This window comes from Danio aesculapii, chromosome 18, assembly GCF_903798145.1.
Source record: "Danio aesculapii chromosome 18, fDanAes4.1, whole genome shotgun sequence".
Taxonomy (NCBI): Eukaryota; Metazoa; Chordata; class Actinopteri; order Cypriniformes; family Danionidae; genus Danio; species Danio aesculapii.
In genome coordinates, this window is record NC_079452.1 from 45,334,163 (window position 1) to 45,360,157 (window position 25,995).

Genomic DNA, 25,995 nt, shown 5'->3' on the forward strand with positions numbered 1-25,995 from the left:
ATTCCAATGGAGGTGCGCGGCTTGCACCTAGTTGAAAACAACTCACATTTTTCTCTTTTTACTTTAAATATAAATAAAGAAGACATCTCATGTTTTCAGAATGCCGCGAGTCACATGACAAGAACTGACCAATCAACTTCAGACTTTGTAAGGAACATACACATTTCGGTAAACTAATTATCTCAGACAAACACCCACTGCTTTTTAATTTTCTCCATAAATAAAACTTTTATCAGAGTTCCAGCAATGGTTTTTCAGCTGAGAAAATGGATCATCCTGATGGGCGATGGTCACCTAGCAATCTACGTACCCCACCCCTCTCCCTTTAAGCATTGACCGGTCCTTGGTGATAAAAAGGTTGGAGCCCACTGCTTTAAGTTGCACTTTAAGCTGTATAGAAGTATCTTAAAAAATATCTAGTAAAAAATTATTTACTGTCATCATGGCAAAGTCAAATTAAACCAGTGATTAGAGATGAGTTATTAAAACTATTATGTTTAAAAATGTGTGGAAAAATCTTCTCCGGCTAATAATTCTGATTTCAACCAAGTAAATGTGCAGGGTGCGGTGTAAGTAGGCGTGTCTTAGGCATACACTAACAGTTCAAATTTGAGCATTTTACATAAGGAAAAGTTCAAGTGTGTGTCTGCACGTCAAATGAATCTCATAACATGAACCAATCTCGCTGTTGCCTGAGGAGGTTACCATAGCAACAGCAGGCTGCTCAAGCTCCTTCTGTTAGACTCATCGACAGAACAAACACTGGCATTATTATTATTTATTTTTATTTGGAGATTCACATATCATGCATTTATGATAAATGCATGATCTGATAAACTTGCAGAGAGTGCAGGGGCCACCAGGGGGCTGCAAGGAAGTGCTAGCTAGGGGGTCCATAAAAATGAAAGTGCATAACAAAAGGAACACGTAACTGAATGAATAATAAAAATGTTAAATATATAAAGCATAAAATAAAACAAATAAAGTAATAATCAGATAAAGATTAAATTATTTACAAATAAAGATACAAAAACAAATATAACAATAAATTAATTAATTAATTTAAAAAATAGATGAAAACAATAAATATGAATAATAATTTTTATCTAATCATTTTTATATATTTTACATTTTTATTTAGCTTTTTTCATTTCTTTGGAAAGCTATTTTCACCTTATTGGGACCACAAGTAAAGGCTTCTTTTTTAATTACACAAATACATGATGGTTACATACATGACTAGATGAAACAGTAACACTTTAGTTTAGGTCACAACTCACAGCATTAACAAACCATTAGCTAACACTCCTAGCTTAATAAACGACTAATTAGTTGTTTATTAATAGTTCGTAAGGTAGAAGTTGGGTTTAGGTTTTGGGTCGGATTAGGGGTGCAGAATAAGATCATACTTTATAACTAATAATGAACAGTTAATATCTTAATAATGGGCAGGTAATAAGCCAGTACTTAAAAGCATGAATTGTGGCTTAAACTAAAGTGTTACCAAAGACTGTTTACTCAAGTAAGAACACAATTCTCAAAAACACACTATTTAGCAACTCATTCATTTAGCACACTCTCAGAAAAAAAGGTTCACGGTGGTACAAATTGTACCTTTATAAAAATTGTACATTATATGGTACAGAAAAGACCTCTTAGGATACTGATCTGTACCTTTTATGGTACAATTGAAATGAGGGTGCACAATTATTCTCATGAAAAAGGTACATAAGTGTTGGACAACTCCTTTATTACAATATCTATAAAAATAAATATCACTGAAAAGGCAAAGTGATTTTATGAATAATTTCCATATTAAAACATGAATCATCATTTAAAAGCATATGCTTAAAGAAACTCATAAACATTAATTATTAAGTTCTAGAATACAAGACAACTGGTAAAACAAAACTATAGGTATTGTAAACCAAACATTAAAGACATTTATAATAAACATTTGGTAAGGATATTCTGATAAATACATTTTGATTATTGATATCCTCAACTTTTGGCTATCCTCCACTACGCACGTGAGCTGGCAACAGTCCTGCATGTGCAAAGTGTTCATGCAGACATTTTAGTATTGTAAAAGTAATCAAACATTATACATATCTTATTACAATACTATTGTATAATTCTATTTCTATTTTGAAATTACATAAATTAAATTAATTTTTATGTGATTACAAAGCTACTGTGTGAAAACCGGAGAATTTTTTTTATATTATACATGGGAGAATGTGTTTCTGTAACATTTTTGAGAAAAATGCTGTGAAATGTTTAGCAAAAAAGATCTTTTGATTTATGTTGATGTATTTTGATTCTTTATTGTAAATGGAAAAAGTGCATTTAAACAAAAAGAAAACTTTTAAAAACATTGTTTAAAAATGTATTTGATTTTATATTTACTGAAAATAAACGGACACATTTTGGATTTAGCAAAATGCCTTTAAATAGTTCATGAATTAACACATTTGACACTGTTGAGGTACCTTCATGGATTACATTTGTAACTTTGATGAAGGTACAGTATTGTATCTGCAGGTTTTTGCATTTTGGTTTCCCATGGTACAAATCAAGTCCTTAAAGTTACAAACTGCAATGGTACAAATTTGTTTCTTTGTCTTAAGGTACAATTAATTTCCACAAAAAGGTAGTGCCCCAGTGACAAGGGTTGTACCTTCTTTGGTACAACATTGTACCATTTTTTCTGAGAGATTAGAAATGCAGAATAATATCATACTTTATGATTACTAATAAATAGTAAATAGCTTAGTAATGGGCAGGTAATAAGCCAGCAGCTAATAACATGAATTGTGACCTAAACCAAAGTGTTCCAGATGAAACTAACTGTTTCACGCGAACGCAATTCTCCAAAACACACTCTCATTCATGCAGCACAAATGGTACAAAATGAGTTAAGGGCTAAGTTAAGTTTACCTCTCAGGGTTAAGTGTTTATAACAAGATCACTATATCTATAAACAACCACCCGAAAACAATTTATTCCTAAATGCTTTTCCTAATAAAGCGCACTGACAAACTAAATCACAAGCAGAAATCATGTTCTGCTGTGCATCCCAGGTCATGTCCGCCCTGTGATACACCTCCACTTATCTCTCACTCTATCTGAAGCCCAGCGCAAGGGCTCACACGCATTATCGTATGGGATGAACGTCACTCAGGGGATGGTTTTTGAGTGGTGATCTACTGATTACAGGATGCAGACTGCTAATCTCTGCTAAAATTGTAAGATGCATTTCTCCCTGTGTTGGATTATTGTAAAAGCTCATCGTGCCAAAAGATAAGAGGATTACAATCACAGCTATACAGATGTTCAGAGTTCCATGAGCAGCTGCGTCAGAGTGTGTGCACGAGGAGAATTCTGGATGTTTATCTCACTGAAAACAAACGGGCTCACATGTAATCAAGTGTAAATGGTGGGGTGTATGTGATACTTTGGATGGAAGAAAAAAAATGCAGCCTTCTACCACACAAGAAGACACAGCGAAATGCATTTTCTTTCAGTATGTTGGAATATTATGTCATGCAGTGAATGTGTGTGTAGCCATTCTGGAACAGAGTAACCTGACCTGACAGAAATATCTGTCAGCTTTGCATCTATTTTCATCTACACCTTTTTGAAAGCATCTTACAGTCCATCTCTTTTCCACTATTTTTAAGGCCATTTTACCTTCAAACTTGCGCCTCTTAAAAAGTTTTTAGGCTTAAACATCTATCTATATCCATCCATAATTTCTTCCATTTATCCATAATCCATTTTTAGATCCATCCATTCAGCTATAATCCATTCTTACATTCATGCTTCCCTTTCATCTCTACGTACATCATTTCATCCAACCAACCAAAAACCATCCACCTCTCTGTTTATTCATTCATTCCACCCACCCATCTTTCTATTAATGCAGCCAATTATTCCATCAATCCATTCATCCTGCCACCCACCCATCCACCTTTCTATTCATGCAACCTTTCTTCCATCCATCCGTTCACTCATCTGTTCTTCCATCATCCATCGATTCATACTTCCATCATCAATTATTAGATCCTTCCATCCTTTCATCAACAATCCTTTCTTGAATTCATCCCTGTCTTCAATCTATTCCTCCTTCCATCTATCTTTTATCCATTCATCATCAATCAACTGCCCATTCACCTTTTCTGCTTTCCATCAATCTTTCCATCTTTTAACTGTCATTAAATTCATCCATCTATTATACCTTCATTCATCCTTCCAAACATTTATCCATCTTTCCTTCCATTCCTCTATCTTTTATTCATCTTTTACTCTTTTCAGCTATACATGCATGCATCCTTTAATCCATCCAACAATCCACCTCTCCCTTCATTCATCATTCTTCAAACCCATCCATCTTTTTATTTATGCAGTCTTTCTTTCTTCAACCCATCCACTCATCTGTTCTTTTCCATTATCCACCCACCCACCCATCCATCCATCCATCCATCCATCCATCCATCCATCCAACCAATCTGTTCTTCCATCATCCATCCATCCATCCATCCATCCATCCATCCATACTTCTATCATTAATTCTTAGATACATCCATTCATACCTAAGCCTTTCTTAAATTCATCCCTCCATCTTCCATCCATTCTTCCTTCCATATATTTTATCCACTAATCATCCATCAACTGCCCATTCATCTTTCCTGCTTCTTACATTAATCTATCCATTTTTAACTATCCATTCATCCATCAATTATTCACCCATTAATTCTTCCACACATCTATCCATCTTTTATTCATCCTTTACTCTTTTCAGCTATACATCCATGCATCGTTTCATCCATTGAACTATCCACCTCTACATCCTTTCATCATTCCACCCACCCACCCGTCCATCTTTAAACTTATTCAATCTTTCTTCCATCCATCCATCCACTCATCTGTTCTTCCATAATCCACCCATGCATTCACTCATCTGCTCTTCCATCATCCATCCATCTATCATTCCATCGATTCTTAGATCCATCCTTTCATCCATTATCCTTTGTTAAATTCATCCCTCCATCTTCTATCCATTCTTTCTTTAATATACCTCCATTCATCATCCATCAACCGTCCATTCATCTTTCCTACTTTCTTCCATCAATCTCTTTATGTTTTAACTATCCTTACATCCATTCATCCATTTCTCAATCATCCATCTTTTATCCATCCATTCATTATTCCATCTATCTAACCTTCCTTCTTTTCACCCCTCCAGCGTTTATTCAACCTTCATTCTTTTTAGCTATACATAAATCCTTTCATCCATTCAACCATCCACCTTTCCATCAATCTTTTTATTTATCCAATCTTTCTTTCTTCCATCCATCCATCCATGCAAATAAAAAAAAAATTCTCTTCCATGTCGCCTCACAGCAAGAAGGTCGCTGGTTCGAGTCCCGGCTGGGCCAGTTGGTATTTCTGTGTTGTTTGCATGCGTTTCCCGTTTTTGCGTAGGCTTTCTCCGGGAGCTTCGGTTTCCCCCACAAGTTCAAATGTGAATGTGAGAGTTTATGGGTGTTTCCCAGTACTGGGTTGTGGCTGGAAGGGCTGGCGGTTCATTCCGCTGTGGCGACCCCCGATAAATAAGAAACTAAGCCAAAGGAAAATGAATAAATGAATGATTTTCTTCCAGATCCTCATCTGCTTTGCACCAAAGTGCTTTTGCACAGTTGAAAATTCCAGTGCTCTTTGACAAACACATGACCGTGAGCACTTGATAGCGATTCTGTTGTTTTCCACTTACCATCTGCTATGAGGCAAAATATCAGAAGTAATGTTAACCAAATTTATTATAGTCACGCATTCTTAAATTAGTGTTAATTGAATACTATTTTTTACATTTTCTCTAATTTTTAGTTTTAGTTCTTTTTATTATTTGGTTTTGTTAGTTTTGGATTCACTTTTATTTTGTGAACACATTGCTATTTAGTTTTAATATATTTTAATTCAGTTTCAGTAATTTAATCAACATTAAATCCAAAAGCACACAAACACAACTTAAAAAAAAAAATTCAAAATAAAAAAGGATTAAGAGTAATTTTTTCATTCATAAAAATCCTTTTTGGCAGTAAAAGTGGCATAATAAAATAACCTTGCAGTTAACTGATTCCACAGATGATTTTTTTCTGTCTGAAAACTTTGCCATAATAGGCAGCAATTCCAAATTCTTCAAGATTTTACCCCTAACTGTGCTTGATATTAAAAAAAATTGGTCGGTGTGGTACTTGTGGTACTTGGCTAGTTCGAAAGTGACATTGATGAGTGCTGCATTTTACTAAAAGCTGAACATTCTTCGATTCACAGTGCCTGAAACAGATGTGCCATTGAGAAATATGGCACTCTCATTGAAAACAACTGTAAAAGTATGCAGGCATCTGGGAAAAAAACACTGGTGGATACTTGCAACATGTAGTTTCTCTCACCTCCAGCAGGGCGGCAGCAGGATCTCCCTGGAGACTCTTTCCCAGTTTGTCCACCTCGTCCAATAAAAAGACAGGATTGTTTACCCCGACAGTCTTCAGACCATTTATAATGCGACCAGGCATGCTACCCACGTACGTGCGCCTGAGGACGGAGACATAGAGAAAGATAAAGAGGGAGCATGGAAAAAAGTAGCAAGAAGAAGAGATTCGAGACGGAGTGGAACGTGATGAGAGAAGTAAATAGATTTGTATCAGTGCTCAGGTGGGCAAACAACAAAAAAAAGAGATCACAATCATCCCGCAAAGAGACCTGAAGTGTATCTGTTTTGACGCAGTCCCATTCAAACTGCTGTATGTTGTCAGTAGTGCTCCTGGAACATACTGTGATGGGCTGCATAACACTTTAAAACTTTTAATCTCATCGCAATTACAATCTGAAACTGCAAAAACACAACAACTAACTTCTTGATGTTGTTTCTGGATGGGGTCTGTATGCATTGGATAAGGTACACTAAAACTAGCATTTCGTCCTACGGAACTGACAAAAAGGCAGACAGGATGTAGTTGTGCCTTAATTACAGTCATTATAGGCTGTAAGCCTGTCATTAAACTTTAAACACTCTGATATAGTAAACTAATGCAGACCTTATAGATGATGCGATGATGAGACACATGCTGAAATTGTGTGAAGTTCTTTAAGAGCCGTTTGTCCTAAGGACACATTTTCTATGGGTGAGTGTGAAGTCTGACATCAACCAATCAGAAAACAAGTAAAACTCGCCCTGGCCTGCAGGGTGAGGTGATGTTATCACCTTCTAGTCTCTATAGCGACAAGAGATCAGAGGGAACATCAAAGGAAATGATCGCAGGTCAAGGTTTAAAGTTTCTCTTATTATTGAAAGGACACTACATCATGTTGAGTTCATCATAGTCTGATACCTTAATCTTGATGCATCTGCCCACGTTTGCATAGCCACATGCCTCACAAGTTGGTTATGACTCATCATTTGATGGCAAAACAACACTAAATAGATATATTGAGTTTCAGCATCTGAAGGATCTTGGATTAGTAATGTAACACCAGGGTTAATCATAGTAACAGCAGGATTGGATCAAAAAGTTTAGAAATTCTGTGGGAAAAGTACATTTTCTTACAGTAAAATGACTAATGTTTATGCTGTTAACACTATTGAAGAAATGTTATAGGTCTCATTTATTAAACTGGTCAAGAGACTTTTAGTATGTCAAAACGTCCATTTTAAATGAGCACTTTTTAAAATGTTTTTTTTACTAAAGAATCTTGATAGAACTGAAAAAGATAAATTAAAAAAACATTGCATCTATGTAAAAAACACATTTGTGAACATGCTTATGTTTTGAACTTGATTTGTAATATTACTTCTTCATATTTTCTAAATATTCAAATCAAGGGATTTTTTTGATTTCATAATTTTAATTATAGAGACATTTTCTAACTGTATTCTAATAGGTCATATCAAGGCTGTTTTATTTTACTTTTAGGCCCAATCCCAATTCTATTTTTGTACCCCTACCCCTAAACAGAGTGTAAACGGGACACCACTAAAACCCCTGCATATGTCATCATATGTCATCACGATCTCTTGCTTTGTATGAGATCAGACGATCATGACTGCTGTAGTTTTTCTGTAGTTATTATTATTTTTTGGTATTCATCTTTAGGAAATCACTGAAGGCATATATCATGTTATTATAACGATATAATGTGGCAATAAGATCGTAACTGTACTGTGCATTTACACCGTGGCCATATTCATCTAAAAACAGGAAAACAGCATTAACATTAAAACAGACACTGTAAAGGGTCGTTCCCAGCCAGTAGACTTTTCTGACAGAGTATTCAAGTGTCATCGAGCGTCAGAATGTTGTGGGACTGCTAAACAGGAGTAAATATTATGGATTATAGATTCAAATTTAGTGGTTTGTATTTTATTGTTTTTTTTTTAAAGCATGACGGTAAATCACGAACGCCATTATGAATGTATTAAAACATAAGCTTGTTTGTTGTAAAAATTATTAATAATGACAAAAAATACTAATTTGTGCATTTCCAGACTTCCGGGTGCAGCCTTGCTGCCGTTGTAGCTTGTGTGTTCTGGGAAATTTTCTTACCCCTTGGTTTCGAGTGTGGTCCTGAAAAATCTCTGTATCGAGGGGTATCTAGACCTTCCCCTAAGCCCTACACCTTCAAGCTAAAGAGAATTGAGAATTGTGTCCCAATACTCTTTAGAAAGGAGAAGAGCTAAGGGATAAAATTGGGATTGGGCCTTATTCATCAAAGGGTATTGGAAAACATTATGCCAACTGCTACAAAAATATTAAGCAACACAACACATCATTTTGGATTGTAAGATATGCTTCTTTAGCACAAAGTCAACAATTAAGGATGATTTCTGAAGGACTGTACGAAACTGAAGCCTGCAGTAATGGATTTTAAAAATGTAGCTCTGCCATCGCATTAATTAATTATGCTTTAAAAGGAACCTATTATGCAAAAATCACCTTTATAAAGGGTTTAAAGACAGTTGAGTGGCAACAGTTTGTGAAAATAATCAGCTTGTAATAGTAAACATTTTATAATCACTCTTCATAAAAACAGTCTGCACAAACACTTTGATTGACATTCTCTTTTTGAACATGTTATCAGAGGTCACGTACATTTATTGACAATCTCTCCCTCATTAGTATAGGAAGTTGTATTTGAATCTGCCATTATGATGACACATTGGCATTTTTAGCTCCGCCCCCTATTTTGAAAAGATGGCAGAGAGCACAATCTCATTTGAATTTAAAGAAACAGTCACCAAAACTATAAAATTAGGATCAAAGCCTAAAAGGGGCAGTTTCAAAGAGTTATAAAACATTATTTATGGGATATTTTGATTTGAAATAGGCATAACAGGTCCTCTTTAAAATATACTAAAACAAACAGACTGCATTAATTTGAAATGGTTCAATTCAAAATATTACAGTTTTTATTGTATTTCTGATAGGCATGGGCCGGTATTGGATTCTGACGGTGTGATAACCTTGGATAAAATATTACAGTTTCACGGAATTGTGATTACTGCTCTAAAATATATTATTTTCAATTGTCTGGGTAAAAATTGAAAACTTTTCCCCCTTTGAATACAATATATTTAATTTTGAGAGAAATTTAAAAAAATAATTTACAGTCAACATGTCAGGCTGAATAATTCAGATGAATTATTGATTTCTGCTGTTATCATTAGTTTATAAAACACTGATTTATTTACAATTTAAAGCAGCATTTGGATTTTGGATATCTTTTCTGCTGGAGATACTGTTGTCCTAAAAACAAAACAAAATAAAATAAAAAAAAATCTTACATATACCCTAGGAATGGTATAACAGAAAATTTGGGCGGGTTTAAAACCTTGACTTTTACAAACTATGGTATACCTTGAAAACAGTTATCGTCTCAAGCCTAATTTCTTATCATAAATGCAGGCTTGGTGACTCCTTTGTAAAAACATGTAAAAGTTCTGCAAAACTACAAATTAAGTCTGGACTGGTTCTGACTTATTACTAGTTATTACTACTATTACAAGTTCTGACTACTGACTTATTATGGCCTACAAAAATGGCCCACTTAAACAAAAAGTGTCTATTTAAGCAGCTTGTAAAATGACCAACCTCAGATTCTCCTTCAAAGTGGTCTGACATTGAGAATGTATGTCTCCTTTATCATGCCTGTTTGAAGATCAGACTTTGCGTCTGCTTTCTGTATGATGACCTCTCACCTGTGTCCACGAATGTCAGACTGATCACAGACTCCCCCCAAGGCGATGCGGTGAAACTCTCGACCCAGTGTGCGAGCGATGGACCGGCCAACACTGGTCTTTCCCACACCAGGGGGGCCCACGAAACACAGTATGGGTCCTTTAAGGGTGCTTTTGAGCTGCCGCACAGCCAGATACTCCAGCACTCTCCTCTTCAGCTTCTCCATGGCATAGTGATCATTATCCAAGAGCACTCGTGCTGCACGAATGTCCAGGCAATCTGAAAAAACATTATGAAAGTTGCTATGTCAGAATAATGTAGATATTAAACATTATTATTTTGTGCATTGGCTGGTTTAGGAGTGTCTTGGATAATAAGCATGACACTAAAACCATCAGTACATGGTGTCAAAAGCCTGGTCTTATTCATTGGCTTGTTAATTCAAATGATTTGTTCAAAATGGCTGAATCATTTAGAAAGAAAGTGAGTGATTGTCTCTATGAATGGATCACTGAATAAATGAGTCAAAAGATTCACTCAGGAAGGAAACTCTGTTGCTATGAGATTCACAAATTCTTTGCTCCAGCTTTTTCTGGAATATTTTCAAATAATAAAAAAAAACAATATTGTAGATAAAAACTTAATATGAACTTATGAACTGCTGGGTGGAATCAATAAAATATTTAGGAAAATTACAATATTGTTTTGGGATATTACTTAGACATGTTGCATCTAATTAAAAAGCCATTTCTTGCTTCATTTTCAGACTTAATTCAGGGTTTCAGCAGGTTTCATCAAATTAAATTTAAGACCTTTTTAAGACCATTATGAAGGGAATTTTAGATGTATACAAGGCTAAATGATAAGGATCCCAGTTGGAAAAGATTTTCACTTCCCCTATCAAAAATGATTATAATTTAATACATTTAATAATGCAATAATAAAAAATATTTTAATAATAAAATATATAGGTCAGGTCAGTATACCTAGCAGTAAATAAATGGATAACTTTTAAACAAATGTTACTGTAAAGAAACTAATTTAAACAATATGGTAAATGGAGTTATAAATGGAGTTATTTTTAAATAAAATATTTTATTTAGATTGAGATTGTTGGTGATTGTTAGAGTGTTAATGGCCAGATTGGAAAGCTATACATGAACAAAGGAAAATTAAGACCTGTTAAAAAGATTTAAGACCTACAACACAGTATTTCAGAAGATTTAAGACTTTTTTAAGGCCTAGAATTTAGCTTTTGAGATTTAAGACTTTTTAAGACCCTGCGGACACCCTGTAATTCTAATGGGCTCACAATGAATGCTTTTAAGAGATGTTTGTAAGAGATGTTTGTTTGTAATTTTGCAAAGCTAGTGACGTATACTTGCATCTCATTAAATCAAATATTATTGTAGACAATTATATTATACACCACTAGTGGATATAAACTACTGTTAAAATGTAAGCAAAATATGTATTTTTTTTACTTTTCTTTTCAGACAGAACACCTCTTTAAAACAGGACAGTAAAGTAATTAATAATATTACAAAAGATTTATATTTCAAATAAATCCTTTTCTTTTGAAATTTATTTTCCACACAAAAATAAGCTGCTATGTTCATAATAAACTTAAACTTTAATAGTATTATATGTCTTAAGCTCTAAATCAATAGGAGTTTTAAGAATCATGTAAATATGTTGGTTTTGTCATCACAGGAATAAATTATTTCCAGTATAATTGATATTCTTTACTACATCAAACAAATGTAACCTTTTTAAAATTAATTCATTAATTTAGCAGCTTTTCTAATACATTTAAAGCAACATGCAACTGATACAAATACAAAAAGCTATTTATTATAGAGAGATATAATCACCCAAAATGCTAACAATAGGTTGTTTTCAATCAGAGGAAAAGTCAGTATTTTTGTGATTTATACCATATTTCAAAGGAGACATAAATAGAAAATAACCACATATGTTGGACATGATCCTTATATCATGAAGAGGGCCGAGTTTTCCACTGAACTAAAATATATTTGCCTCTCATCGAGGCGGCATATATTGTATAAGCTATTACACTGCATGAAAAATACTATAGGAAATACTATAGTGTTTGGAAGCATACTATAGATAATTACTTGAATTAAACTGTTGTAGTAATTATATTGTTGCTGTGGTACGACAAAACTGTAGTAATAAACCAATTAATCAGTAGGCTTCAGTTCTCTATGCTATATTTATACACCATTTCTATGCACAGGTTTACACAAACGTTACAGTATTTATTACGTTATCTATATTCTCCTGAATTTTGTACAAGTGTGGTGTTTGTATCTGATTTTTATATTACACATTAACATATTTTTAAACATAGCTAAGCCTGTATATAATCTTTATTGGTGCTGTCAAACGAATTATCGCGGTTAAATAAAGTTTGTACACATGGATGCACTGAATAAATGTTCATTATATGCCACATTCTGTTTTTCAGCCATTTTCTTAAACTTTTCCCCTTTTATACACCTTTTCTTGGCTGCTGCATGGAGGGCGCCATAGCGACCAGCGTTTTCCAGTAGAATATTTATAACTTCCGTTTACAGCGTTTACAATAGGTAATTTACGATCCGAAAATGGGTTTCAATAGCGTTTTGAATGGATTACAGAGTGTTTTTGTGACACAAAACTTTGAAAGGTGTGTGTTAAAGCCGTTATAATCTGTCAGATGTGGTTCAAGCACGAGAGAAAAAAGTTCTCGTAGTTTACGTGTCTGCCATCAGAAATACAATGTGTGCGTTCCCGACCTGTCAGTTGTTAGTTACGCGCAGCATACCTCACAGCATTACAGAACAAACCAGATTACTGGCATGAAACTTAACAGGTATGCAAGTCATTCAATTTATAAAAATGACCAATAAAGTGCGGGACTGATACTCTGCTGGCTGATTTGCATGTTGATTCTAATCGGGAGCCGTTTATGTTTCACTGAGTTAGTTTGTATTGTGTATTTACCACAGTATGTGTTTTTCTGTCATTGCAAAACGTCACTTTACTTTCACTTTGTGCCACTTATTCAATCGATGTGTTGGTGGGACAGTACAGGCTATGTGTGACAAACATTTTGGTGAATTACATTTGTTTAGGTTGGTTATATATTTGAAAGGAAGAGAAAATGTTGACTTTATCGATGACGAGGCTCCATTTAATCAGTGCTGTATTTAAATGCTGTCTGACACCCAGGGGAAACTGCCTCACAGCAGTTGTTTTCCATCCTATTAGATCGCATTTTTTAAATGATCAATCTAGGAGGTGGCGCTGATCGACAACAGTATTAGTTCAAAGACGTTAAAAGCAAATATAATAGATTAAAACTATTGTTTCTAAGCTGTCCAAATGTGATTGTTTATACGCATCAGCTGCCGACCGGAAGTTCTTGGCATTCTCCTTGCGCACACACGCAAAGCCAAATGGGTAATTTTGCATTATAAGAAAAATATAAGCAAAAACTTTTGGAAGTCTATAAAAGCTGTTCGGCATTTCTTATTTTGGCCGATTTAAACAATAATAAACAACATAAAACAAACATTTTGATGTTATGATAGCGATTCCTATGTAGAAGAACCACTTTCTACCCTCCATCTAAGTCTCGCGGGTCATCAATGACATCATGTGAAAACAACCTATACAAAAGTATCCATTAGAACAGGGAAGAAAAACAAGATTTTAAATTCAGCAGGAATTATGTGCTTATGGAAGAGATGTCTTTTAAATACTCTCACAGATTTGGCAGTTCGAATGGGGATAATATTAAGATAATTTCACCAGCAAGGAACAGTAAAGGAGAGGGTTCTGGAAAGTGACTTGAGCTCACTTACAAATCATACAAACCTTAAAATGTTGCACACTAATGTAATTATTATTATTATTAATAATAATAATAACAACATTAATTAATATTAATGAGTTGTTCAGTGGTTAATAATTAGGGCTTGAAATAAAATTGATAAACTTACAATAAATGGTAACACTTTAAAATAATGGTCCATTAGTACATGTTAGTTATTGTATTTACTAACAAGAACAAACTATTAGTAATACATTTATTATGGTATTTATTCATCTTTGTTAAAATTAATGTTATTTAAGTTAAATAACGCTAGTTCAATGTTAGTTCATATTAACTCAAGGTGCATTAACTAATGTTAACAAACACAACTTTGAATTTTAATAATGCATTAGTTTATGTTGAACTATGATTAATAAATGCTTTACAAGTTAATTGATACTTAGGTAATGCTAGTAAATGCATTAACTTACATGTAACAAATAGACGACAAATACATTTTCTTGTCAGTAATTTATCATGTTAAAAAATAACATCAGCTTAGCTGCAGTTGTCTCTGATTGCACGCATGTTGTACAAATTTTGAAAGGAATGTGAGTATTTTATCAAAGACATATGCATCTCCATCGTCTGATGTAATAAGATACAGACATAAGTGCAGCTGTCTCATAAAGCAAACTTAAACTGGACCCAGAATTTTCTTCATGGTGCTCGCAAATCATGCAACGTCTATTTTGCATTTACAGGAGAGCATTCCTATAAGGGCAGACCTCTCTATTCCCAGCTTTCAAGCGCTGACCTAAACCACTAAATCAGTTTCCTTCTAATGCTGTCTCACCATTGAGAACTGAGCTTTAAAGACTGTGAAATGCACTTCATGTACACGAGACTTTCCCAGCAAAATTCCAGGTCCAAGGTCTGTAACACATCTAGCAGGGTATGTATGGCATTGAGTGTGTGCATTTGTGTGTGTGTGTGTGTGTGTGTGTGTGTGCATACCCAATCACATGCACATGTTTGTTTGAGCCTTTCATGGACAGTCAGAGATCCTATTTCAAGGCAAGCTATAACCTTAGGATTGCAGTGTAATACATACTTTTGTGCTTGGCTTTGAATGTGTCAGTAGGTAAACGAAAAGAAAGCTGCAATCCTGTGCATGGAATAATAATAGAAAAGAAGAAAACATGAATGAATATGAAAGTGTTTAATGCTTCTCAACATATGGTCAAACACTCTAGCTGTGCTTGGCAGAATAATTTGTTGGAGATCTCAGAGTCCCTCGTGTGGCCATGGAGAACAGGACAAGAATAACACGTGTAAACAGTTTAAATCCCTCTCCACCGCTAGACTGACTTCACAAAATGTGGTAAAAGACTCCCTCTGCTGGTGACTGTAGATAAAAGTGTAGGCAAAATTGTAAATTGATTTGACATGATAAGGCTATGTAAATGTTACCTTTAAACTTTACAGTCAATTTTCCAGAAAGGTCTGTATGTGTGACCGGGCCCTTTTTGAAAATACCAGTAAATTCATTCCGGCAATTTTCCGGAAAGAGAAGTTGTAACATTACTGGTAATTTGCCGGAATGCTGCGGTGTGTGAATGCACAAGAAAGATTGCCAGAAACACGCTAGAACACGCTGACGTGAGACGTCTGCTTTAGCCAATCAGAACACTCAGACACATTCACGTCTGTGCAGTTTCTGAAAATAAAAGCCTTTGAATATTTTTTCCAGACACATTTAGCTGCTAGATGTTAGTCAGAAAACATTTCTATGTTCCTTCTTAATACCAACTGTGCAAAAAGGGATAGATCAAATGCTTATGATAAACCGCAGTTTGTTTACATTCAAGCTCTGTTTCAGTTGCTTGACGGGTAGGCACGTGAAGGAGCTGGCACACACACATATTGTGAACATCTCAACATGTGAAAGTGTTCCTCCGTATGTTTTTAAATAAATTGTTCACAATACTTATCATTCCACAATACGTATCCATCTCACAAAGCAGCTGCATGAATGCTAAAGCTTTAAATAAAAGTGAAACCATCAAGAAAAGCCCAACCCCTTCTGTGCTTACAAATACAAGCGCTGCCGTTTTTAGGTCATTTCTGGTTAATGATGTCAGAATTTACCGGTATTTTGGAATGGATGTGTGAATGGTCTTTTCCTGAAAAGTTACGGAACGTTCATGCCTGTGTGAACAGCATTTTTTTTTTAATTTACCGGTAAAGTCGTTCCGGAAATTTTCCGGATATTTACCGGTATCACTGTGTGAAAGGGGCTAATGTCTTTATCTAATAAAATAATTCTGTTCTTCTAATAAACTTTTTTAAAATAATGTTTAACCAGTTTAGTTTATGCATAGTGAATAAAAGTTAAACTTTTCACATTTTAGAAATATAATTTTAATGATATCAGTAATATATATATATATATATATATATATATATATATATATATATATATATATATATATATATATATATATATATATATATATATATATTTAAACAATATCGCTTTTAAATCTTACTGACCCCAAACTTTTGCAAAGAAGTATTCACAAAAAAGATTTTAAAAAATACTTTCACAATACTATCACAATTGTAATATTTAAAGATTTAAATGATCTGAAAACATACATTTAGTATTGACCAACTCTGTTTGAAAACAATACCTCCAAATATGAAAATGCTTGTACTGATTTTGTAGTAAAGTACATTTTATTACCTGTAGTGCTTTTACTCCAGGGCAACTCCACCATCATCTCCAGATAGTTGCGGGTGAGGGCGTACTCTGGCATAGACTGTGGCATCTTTTTTAATCTGTGAGCAAAATTATTAAATATTATAATTAAAAAATATATTATTATTGTTGTTAATGTTAATCATTATTATTTGCTAAGATGTTCAGTAGATAGTAAAGAAATCCTGGAAAGCAGCAGCTTGGTGGGGCGAATATGAATGTGTTATTTTTAATTTATTACACAGCTGTCTGGAAAACCTGATTCTGATTGGTTTCTCAAGACATTCCAAATATTCATTCATTCATTCATTCATTAATCTGGGGTTTCCACAGTGGAATGAACCGCCAGCTTATCCAGCATGTGTTTTACGCAGCGGATGTCCTTCCAGCTGCAACCCATCACTGGGAAACATTCATACACACTCATTCACACACATACATTACGGACAATTTAGCTTACCCAGTTCACCAATACCACGTCTTTGGACTTGTGGGGGAAACTGGAGCACCCAGAGGAAACCCACGCAAACACGGAGAGAACATGCAAACTCCATACTGAAATGCCAACTCATTCAGGAATTGAACCAGCGACCTTCTTGCTGTGAGGCGATTGTGCTACCCACTGCGCCACCGCATATTATTCTGAGTTAACAACCGCTGAAACCAATAACACAGGCTCATGCAGATACTTTGAATCACTTTGACCATCAGTGAATGAATAAGTGCACATCCATATATATCTGATTGGCTTTTAAGACTGTTTGGCGCCATCTTGTGACTATATAAAACTTTGGCTAGTCCATCAGCTCCATTCGCCCGTTTTCATTTTTGTCAGCTTTGCATTTAATCAAAAATTAATACACTATTACAGCTCAGAAAAATGTTTGTCTAATTTTTATGCTTTATGGCAAGTAGCCATAGTGTAATTAGCAGAATAAAGTACATCAAGGTGGTTGTCTTTGCAGACTGAAGCCCTTAATAAGCCTGTCATGCTTTATTCTGAGTTAACAACCACCTGGAAGATATTTATGATTAAACTTAATGATTAAAGTAAACATAATTACTTTAATTGGATTGTAAACCATGTAAAACAAGAGGGTATGATCTTGAAGGAGGGTCACTGTCCTGCAGAGTTTAGCTCCAATTCTAATTAGCACATCTGATTAAGCTAACTAAGGTCTCTTTAGACTCACTGGAAGCTGCTAGGCATGTGTTTTGGAACTGGTTGGAATTAGATTTATAAAACATCGCTCTTCCAGGACCATATATAGACACGCTTGAAGATCTGAAGACTACAGATGACAACTCTCTTACTGTTTAAATGCAGCTAAAATGTGAATGTGATTTACTGTGAAATGAGCAGTACACACCGTCTGAGCTCTTTGAGACAGACGCGCAGAGCTGCCTCAGGCATAGCAGCTGCCTTCACCTTTCGCTCCAGCAAAGCAGTGTCATCACTGTCCTCATCCTCCGCCTCTTCATCTAGAGAGAACTGACGACCAGGGAACACACCGCCTTTACGGATAGACAGAACCTGGGAGAAACAAAACAAAACTATGACTAAAACAGAGAGTTGTAGAGGAGTGTGTTTGTGCTAAAGGAAAAATAGATGCAGTCCTACTCTTTTGTCATCATCAGGTCTGAGTTTGCGGGTCTTTTGGAGCAACTTGAGCCCCTCGATCTGTCTGGTGAGCAGCGGAAGGGCCTTCTTAAAGCGTTCCTCCAAGTCTACCGCATCCAGAACCTGTCAACATCAACACCGATATTAAGAATAGCAAAAACTATTTAACTTTTTTTCCATTTCTATTAACTTTTTACACCATGCCAGCATCAAGGCTATCTTCATGGCAATCTCAGAATAGAACTACAAAAGATGCCGAATTGAATGGATAGCATATCCAAAAATGAAAATGTACTTTATACATATTTTATAAAATATGTACTCACCCTTAAGTGGTAACAAACCTTTTTATTAGATTTTATTATGTTGAAGACAAAGATGTTATGTTTTTTAACTTTGTAAATCATTAATTATTATTGAAAACAATAAATATAAAAAAAAAATACTATGGAAGTCAATGGTTACAGGTTTCCAACATTTTTCAAAATAACTTTTTTTTTTGTTCAACAAACAAAGTAACTCCAGCAGGTTTGAGATGATTGAAGTAAATAATGACAACATTTCTGTTTTGGGTAAAATATCAGTTTAATGAAAAGTTATAATAGAAAGAATAGATGCATCGCAAATTGCATATTTTTGCACTACTCTATGCCATTTTGCAGTATAAATAGTGAGAATTCTAAAAAGAATACCCGGATGATGCGCTTATTCAATTGATTTCTAGCATTCACAAGGTTGGATTACATTTATTTAGGAAAGCTTAAGAAAATACTTTGCATAGAACATATTACACTCCCTATAGACTAAACAAACATAGTTCCAAGACCTCTGCCATGTGTCAAAGGTGTAAAATATCCAATGGGACACTTCTTCAGATGCTCTGGAACTGTCCAGTTTTGGAGACATTCTAGAAGTTAGCGATTGCAACATCTTCTGAAATATTAAATAATCAATCTGATCTACATCCTAAAAGTTTGATATTAGGTTATTTCAGTTCACTTCAATTGACCTACCACAAAAGCTGTTTTATTTTGCTTGCAAGCACTGCAGCAAAAAAATGTATACTTAAAAAATGAAAATCTAAGAACATGCCTGAGAGAAAACACTGGATCAATGAGCTTGCATCTTATAGTACCCCTGATTAAGCATAGGCCACTATAAGATTCTGATGGTATGATAACCTTGGATAAAAGTATCACGGTATTGTGATTACTGCTCTAAAATATGGTATTTTAAAATGTCTGGATAAAAAAAATGAAAATTGTTTCCCCTTTGAACACAATATATTTTAATTTGAGAAGCTTTTAGAATATTTTGGAGCAGTAAACATGTCAGGCTATGAATTCAAATGAATTATTGACTTCTGCTGTCTTCATTAGATTCATAACACAGATTTCATCAAAATTTAAGATGTCATCTTTGGATATCTTTTCTGCTGGACATACTGTTGTCCTGAAAAACTTAAGTAAAAAAAAAACATAAATAAAAAATCTTACATATATCATAGGAACGGTATAGCAGACAATTTTAAAATGACTTGACTTTTCCAAACCGCTGTAAACCTTGCCTTGCCGTCCCATGCCTACCTCTGAGAAAATATTGTATTCTGTCAGACAAAAGCCCAAAGACTCTGATTATATTTAAGGACCTTTTCTTGACACATTACCTCTACTAGACATTAATAATTGATTTTTCTGTATAATAATTGTTGTTGTAGGTGTTACTTTCTCTTAATTTATGTTATTGTTTTAATTCAATGTTTTACCACATTTTTAAATGTAATTTATTTGTACATCCTTTCTGGACATTATTGTTTTTATTTATCATTACCATCAACTATTGCGACTATCTTTATGTAACTTCAAAATGAGAAAAGTTTTGACAAAATTTGTGACAATTATTCCATGTATGGATGGAGGGGGGGGGGTGTATTTTTATTATTATTTTTCTTTTGCTAATTGTTTAAAAAAAAGTCCTGATACTCTTTGTATTCTTGCATTCTACACAATGTCATGTATATTTTTAATAAACATACTTATTTAAAAAAAAGGATAGCATAAGTAAAATTTTTCTATGTACGCGATAATGCAGCATGGCCAGACTTGGCAAAATGTAGAAGCATTAACAATTACACTTCCTGTACCTGCAGTTTCTCTTTGTTGGAAGTGCGAATCATGGCAGCCAGAACATCAGGAAGAGTTTCTTTAGGCAAACTGTCCAACAGCCTCCTGAGTTTAGCCACCACAGGCACCGACATATCCAACATCCCAACAAGCTGGACAAAGAGAGGCCAGAGAACATTGTCAGAACACTGAATGAACAGCCTACACGCAGTGAATCATCCTGCAGCATTTGTCAAAGAATGAAGCCTTCATATCCCTTCAGTGATAAATTATGACTCACCGTATAGACGACTGGTGCCAAAAATCTCATTCATCTTATTTTCAGCCATTAAAAAAAATACGTTATTGGATTAATTGCATTTTTAGCTATATTTTATGGGGAAACGCTGGCTGCAATTAACAATCATTTTTAAATAGCAGTTTATCCAAAACAAATTCAATTAAGATTTGTATACTAATTGATTGATTTATTTATTAGTTCAAAAAATGTATTGATTGATTGATTGATTGATTGGTTGATTGATTGATTGATTGATTGATTGATTGATTGATTGATTGATTGGTTGGTTGGTTGATTGATTGATTGATTGATTGATTGATTGATTGATTGATTGATTGATTGATTGATTGATTGATTGATTGATTGATTGATTGATTGATTGATTGATTGATTGATTGATTGATTAGTTCACTAATGGATTGAAGGGAATTACTACTTAAAAAAAAAAAAGATGGATTAAAATCCATTAGTAAAATGAAGTAAAGCTGTTTATGTAACAAATAAATGTTCTTTTTATATTTATAAACCAGATTACATTAAAAAAATGTCAACAAAATGCTCACAAAAACTCCCTATTAGAGAGAAGACCGAGAGAAGACATACTGTAGCTTGTACATATATATCGATACTGCACAAAAGCAATATTGTATCACAATTTTTTCCGTAACAGTATGTATGATACAAATATTTTAACAACATAACTAGTACAAAATATATAAATGCAGAACTAGACTGTAAAACAATAGGAAACCACAAAAAATTTACTACCATATCAGCATATTAGAATGATTTTCTAAAAGATCATGTGACCCTTAAGGCTAAAAGTTTAGTTGCTGGAATAAATGAAATTTAATAAATAATTATATTATAATAAGAGGGGTCTTGAAGAAGACCAGGTGCAGGTGCAAGATGAGCTACATGCAATGCTGTTAACCCAGCCCCTCAGAGTGACGTTACTATCTCCATTGAGTGCATTGTGTCTGACATTGCATGTCTGATATTTGCAGTCTCGGGTTGCAAATACAAGTCTGCTTCCAGATACTATTATATTTTCATTCTATCATTTTCCTTCAGCTAAGTCCCTTTATTCATAAGGGGTCGCCAGCCGGGACTTGAACCAGCGACTTTCTTGCTATGAGGTGACAGTGCTAACCACTGAGTGTCATCATGTTGCCCCCGCAATTATATTTTATAAAGCTATATTTTATTATTATACTATATACAACTGCACCAAACAAATAAAATCTATGACCTCATGACACTGTGTAAAGCTTTTTATCGACTGTCTCGCAGAATAAAGAGAGAAACACATGTGGCTTTATCACTGACCTGTACAGCCGCCTGATAGAACCTCTGTGACAGCTCTCCCAGCTCTCCGTCAGCTGGATCTCCCTCTGTGTACTGCTCCAGTTTGTCCAGCTGTTCCACCTCGGCCACGGGAAAGGGTCTCTCTCTCAGCAACTGGCTCACACGAAAGCGGCACAACCCCGTGATGAGCAGTGTGTAGTGAGGTTTCGGCCAGTTGCTGCCAACAACCTGAACCGCCAGTCCTGCTGTGCCAATACTGAGAAGACAGAAGCACAGATTGAAAAAATGAGATCCTGTTTTGCATAAAATTTCATTTGTGATATCTGTGTAGCTTTTATAAATATCATGACAGGCACACACCAATACAGTTTTGCTCGTAAGTTTGGGAATTACATGTTTTTATTTAGAACTAAAGTGCTCAGCATAATTGAGTACACCCCATTTTGAAAATGAATATTTTTATCTATTTCTCAGTGAATATAGGCAATGTATTTTGGTGCATTTAAACAAAACAGATTTATTAAACAGATACATACCACCAAACATATTTAGACATTTAAAGATAATACAATTAAATTCAAGCCAAATATTACAAAAAAAATACAACCTACAAAATTTCAACTAAACTATTTCCATTTTTTTTTTATTCTCTTGATTTGATTCTCTTGATTCTCTTGATTGAAATTTGTACATATAAATTCGGCTGTACTAGTTTTTAGACCGTTATCGTCAGTTATTTTGTTAGATAAGCTCCAGATTTGGCTTCAGTACTGACTATGCATAGGACGATAATCGTTTTCAAGGTATACCACTGTTCGGAAAAGTCAAGGTTTTAAAACCGCCAAGATTTTCTGTAATACCGTTCCCAAGGTATGTGTAAGATTTTTTTAATTACAATTTTTATTTTAGTTTTTTTAGCACAACAGTATCTCCAGCAGAAAAGATCTCAAAAGATGCCATTTTAAAATGTAAAGAGATCTGTGTTTTTGAAACTAATGAAGAGAGCAGAAGTCAATGGTTCGTTTGAATTATTTAACCTGACACGTTCACTGCTCCAAAATATATTAAATGTTTCTCAAAATAAAATATACTGTGTTAAATGGGGAACTTTTTGTTTGTTTTTTACCCAGACATTTAAGGAGAATGTATTTTAGAGCAGTAATCACAATACCGTGAAACCGTGATATTTTTATTTAAGGTTATCATACCGTCAGAATCTTATACTGGCCCATGCCCTGACTAATCTAATACATAAATATAATATTGCATAGTTTCCTTATTAAAATATTAATTTAAAAGATAGATTTGTGAGGGGTGTATTTATATATGCTGAGCACTGTATGCTAAATAAACTATTTCATATTTCATAACATGTTTACATATAATCCACAAGATAAAATAATAACTGAATGTATAACAACTTTGTTCAAAATGTTAAAAGTTTCCATCCTACCTGAATCCTATGTTAATAATAATGCTTATTCCTCACTGAAAAAAGACTGTAAAAAGATTTCAAATCAATAAAAAGAAAATGGTAGAAATCCAAAAAGGTGCATTTCTTTTTGCTGCTCAGACAGAACAAACAAATGAACTTGGTTTCAAACAAAAGCTAACTAATGACATCATTTAGATAACAATAGCTAAGGAGAAATGTAAACCTTTGTAAAAGGTCATATTCAGTTAGAATAGCTTATTCAGAACATTCATTTTCTTTTCGGCTTAGTCCCTTTATTAATCCAGGGGTCCCCACAGCGGAATGAACCGCCAACTTATCCAGCACGTTTTTACGCAGCAGATGCCCTTCCAGGCGCAACCCATCTCTGGGAAACATCCACACACACTCATTCACACTCATACACTACAGACAATTTAGCCTACCCAATTCACCTATACCGCATGTCTTTTGACTGTGGGGGAAACCGAAGCACTCGGAGGAAACACAGGGAGAACATGCAAACTCCACACAGAAACGGCAACTGTCCCATCTGAGGCTCGAACCAGCGACCTTCTTGCTATGAGGCGACAGCACTACCTACTGCGCCACTGCGTCACCCTTATTCAGAACAATGCTAAAGAAAACCGTACATTTCATGATTCCTCTTCTTTTTATTATTATTAACAGTTTGTCTATTCTGCAAGGAGTGTATAAACCCATAAGTAGAGCGGTACTTAAACGGTGATTTAAATAAAAATTATAGATAATAAATAAAAATTGTAAATCACACTTTTTTTGTCCTTCTATTTACAACTTTTCTACACGCTGAAATTATATATTACAACATCTAAAGTTAATGGTTAAATAAAAAATTTATTTAATTTAAGTTTATTAAAGAAGATGATTTACTGTATGCAAGTATATGCTGATCAATGACAGGTGGGGCTGTATTTTGAAAATTAATGCATCGAAGCATTATGTACATTAAAGCAGAGAGCTGCAAACAAGGAAAGCATTTTCAGGAATCACGACAGCTCAAAAATACTTTCACAGTTACTGAAGAGGCATTCCAAAGTTCTTGACATTTATATTTGTATGTGTATATGAGGTGCACGTCATTGAAATTAACTGATTTAAAATGATTGAGGTATATTGGTTTTACATTCGCATATTCATTCAGTGACAACTTCTTCCTGCATTGTTTACCATGGTACTTTTACTAATACTCTAGTATTTATACATTCTACTGGGCTGCACAATATATTGTTTTAGCACCGATATAGCAATGTGCGCATTCGCAATAGTCGCATCACAAAGATATGCAATGTCCAGTCTGAATTACAGTTCAGCAGGATCCACAGAATTGCATTTAATAACAGTATTTATATGGAATTAATATGATTTATGCAAAAAAAAATTAAATAAAACATTTCTTACTTAGAAGTTTTGTCTTGTTTCTAGTCCAAATATCTACATGTCAAAGTAAAAGCAAGCTTTATTCACTTACCAGACTGGCAGATAATTTCTTTAAAACAAGCAAAAAAAAAAAAACTCTTAATTTTCACTTATCTCTTCTGGCAGTGAAAACTAAATAATATTTTTTACTTGGTCTTAGAATTGTTTTGATATTTAGACTAGAAACAAGTCAAAAAGTAAGAAAAGCATTTTATTTGCATTGTGATTATTCAGTTTCTGTACCTGAACACTGTTAGACTGCCCAGAAAACCATCAAAATTTCTTGTGAAACTGTATTTATATTGTAATATTTATTGCAGAAACAAACTATATTGCAATATCAGATTTTTCCAATATCGTGCAGCCCTACATTCTACTAATATTGTACTAATTTGTGCAAATTTTTCTCCAAACAGACAAATATAAGGTTTCAGTGTTGTTCAAATGAGGATTTGGAAACTTTTTGTCTTCAAAGAGAGAATATCCTGAGAAACTTTGATTCACTACAGACATTTTCCTGGCTTTTAACATTCTACAACATTTCCATCATTTATTTGTTTGCTTCTCACATTCCATTGATCGATGACAGAGCAAAGCAGACTCACAAGGTTAAAGTCCATCTACAGCTCAAACGATTTTTCTAGAAAACAAACACAGCTTCACAGTCTCTGACATGGTAAAATAAAAATAAATTAGATTAAAGGGTAAAGTTATGACCTGAGAGAGTAAAGTTCAGTGCACATAAAAATGTAACTGTCAGCCATCCCCATTACAATTGTTTTCCGTTGAAAATACCACAGCTGCACATTATATACTATAAAGTTCGCAATGATATAAAAGTTATTATATTACTTATTATATTGTAAAAGCTAAATTACATAACAACTAAACCACCTTCAACTGGTTTCGCAACAGAACTTTGGTAACTCAATGACAGCTGCACCGCGC

General features: G+C 34.3%; 1 protein-coding gene across 1 annotated transcript in view; it reads right to left on the reverse strand.

Moving 5' to 3' along the window:
• lonp2 (lon peptidase 2, peroxisomal) overlaps positions 1 to 25,995 on the reverse strand; it is a 48,814-nt gene that overhangs the window by 22,450 nt on the left and 369 nt on the right. Inside the window, exons 2-8 of the mRNA XM_056478409.1 lie at positions 22,179 to 22,413; positions 20,590 to 20,721; positions 18,447 to 18,569; positions 18,196 to 18,359; positions 16,811 to 16,905; positions 10,259 to 10,517; positions 6,456 to 6,597 (exon numbers count right to left, since the gene is read on the reverse strand). Of these exons, the coding sequence (XP_056334384.1) occupies positions 6,456 to 6,597; positions 10,259 to 10,517; positions 16,811 to 16,905; positions 18,196 to 18,359; positions 18,447 to 18,569; positions 20,590 to 20,721; positions 22,179 to 22,413 (1,150 nt within the window). The remainder of the gene's footprint in view (positions 1 to 6,455; positions 6,598 to 10,258; positions 10,518 to 16,810; positions 16,906 to 18,195; positions 18,360 to 18,446; positions 18,570 to 20,589; positions 20,722 to 22,178; positions 22,414 to 25,995) is intronic.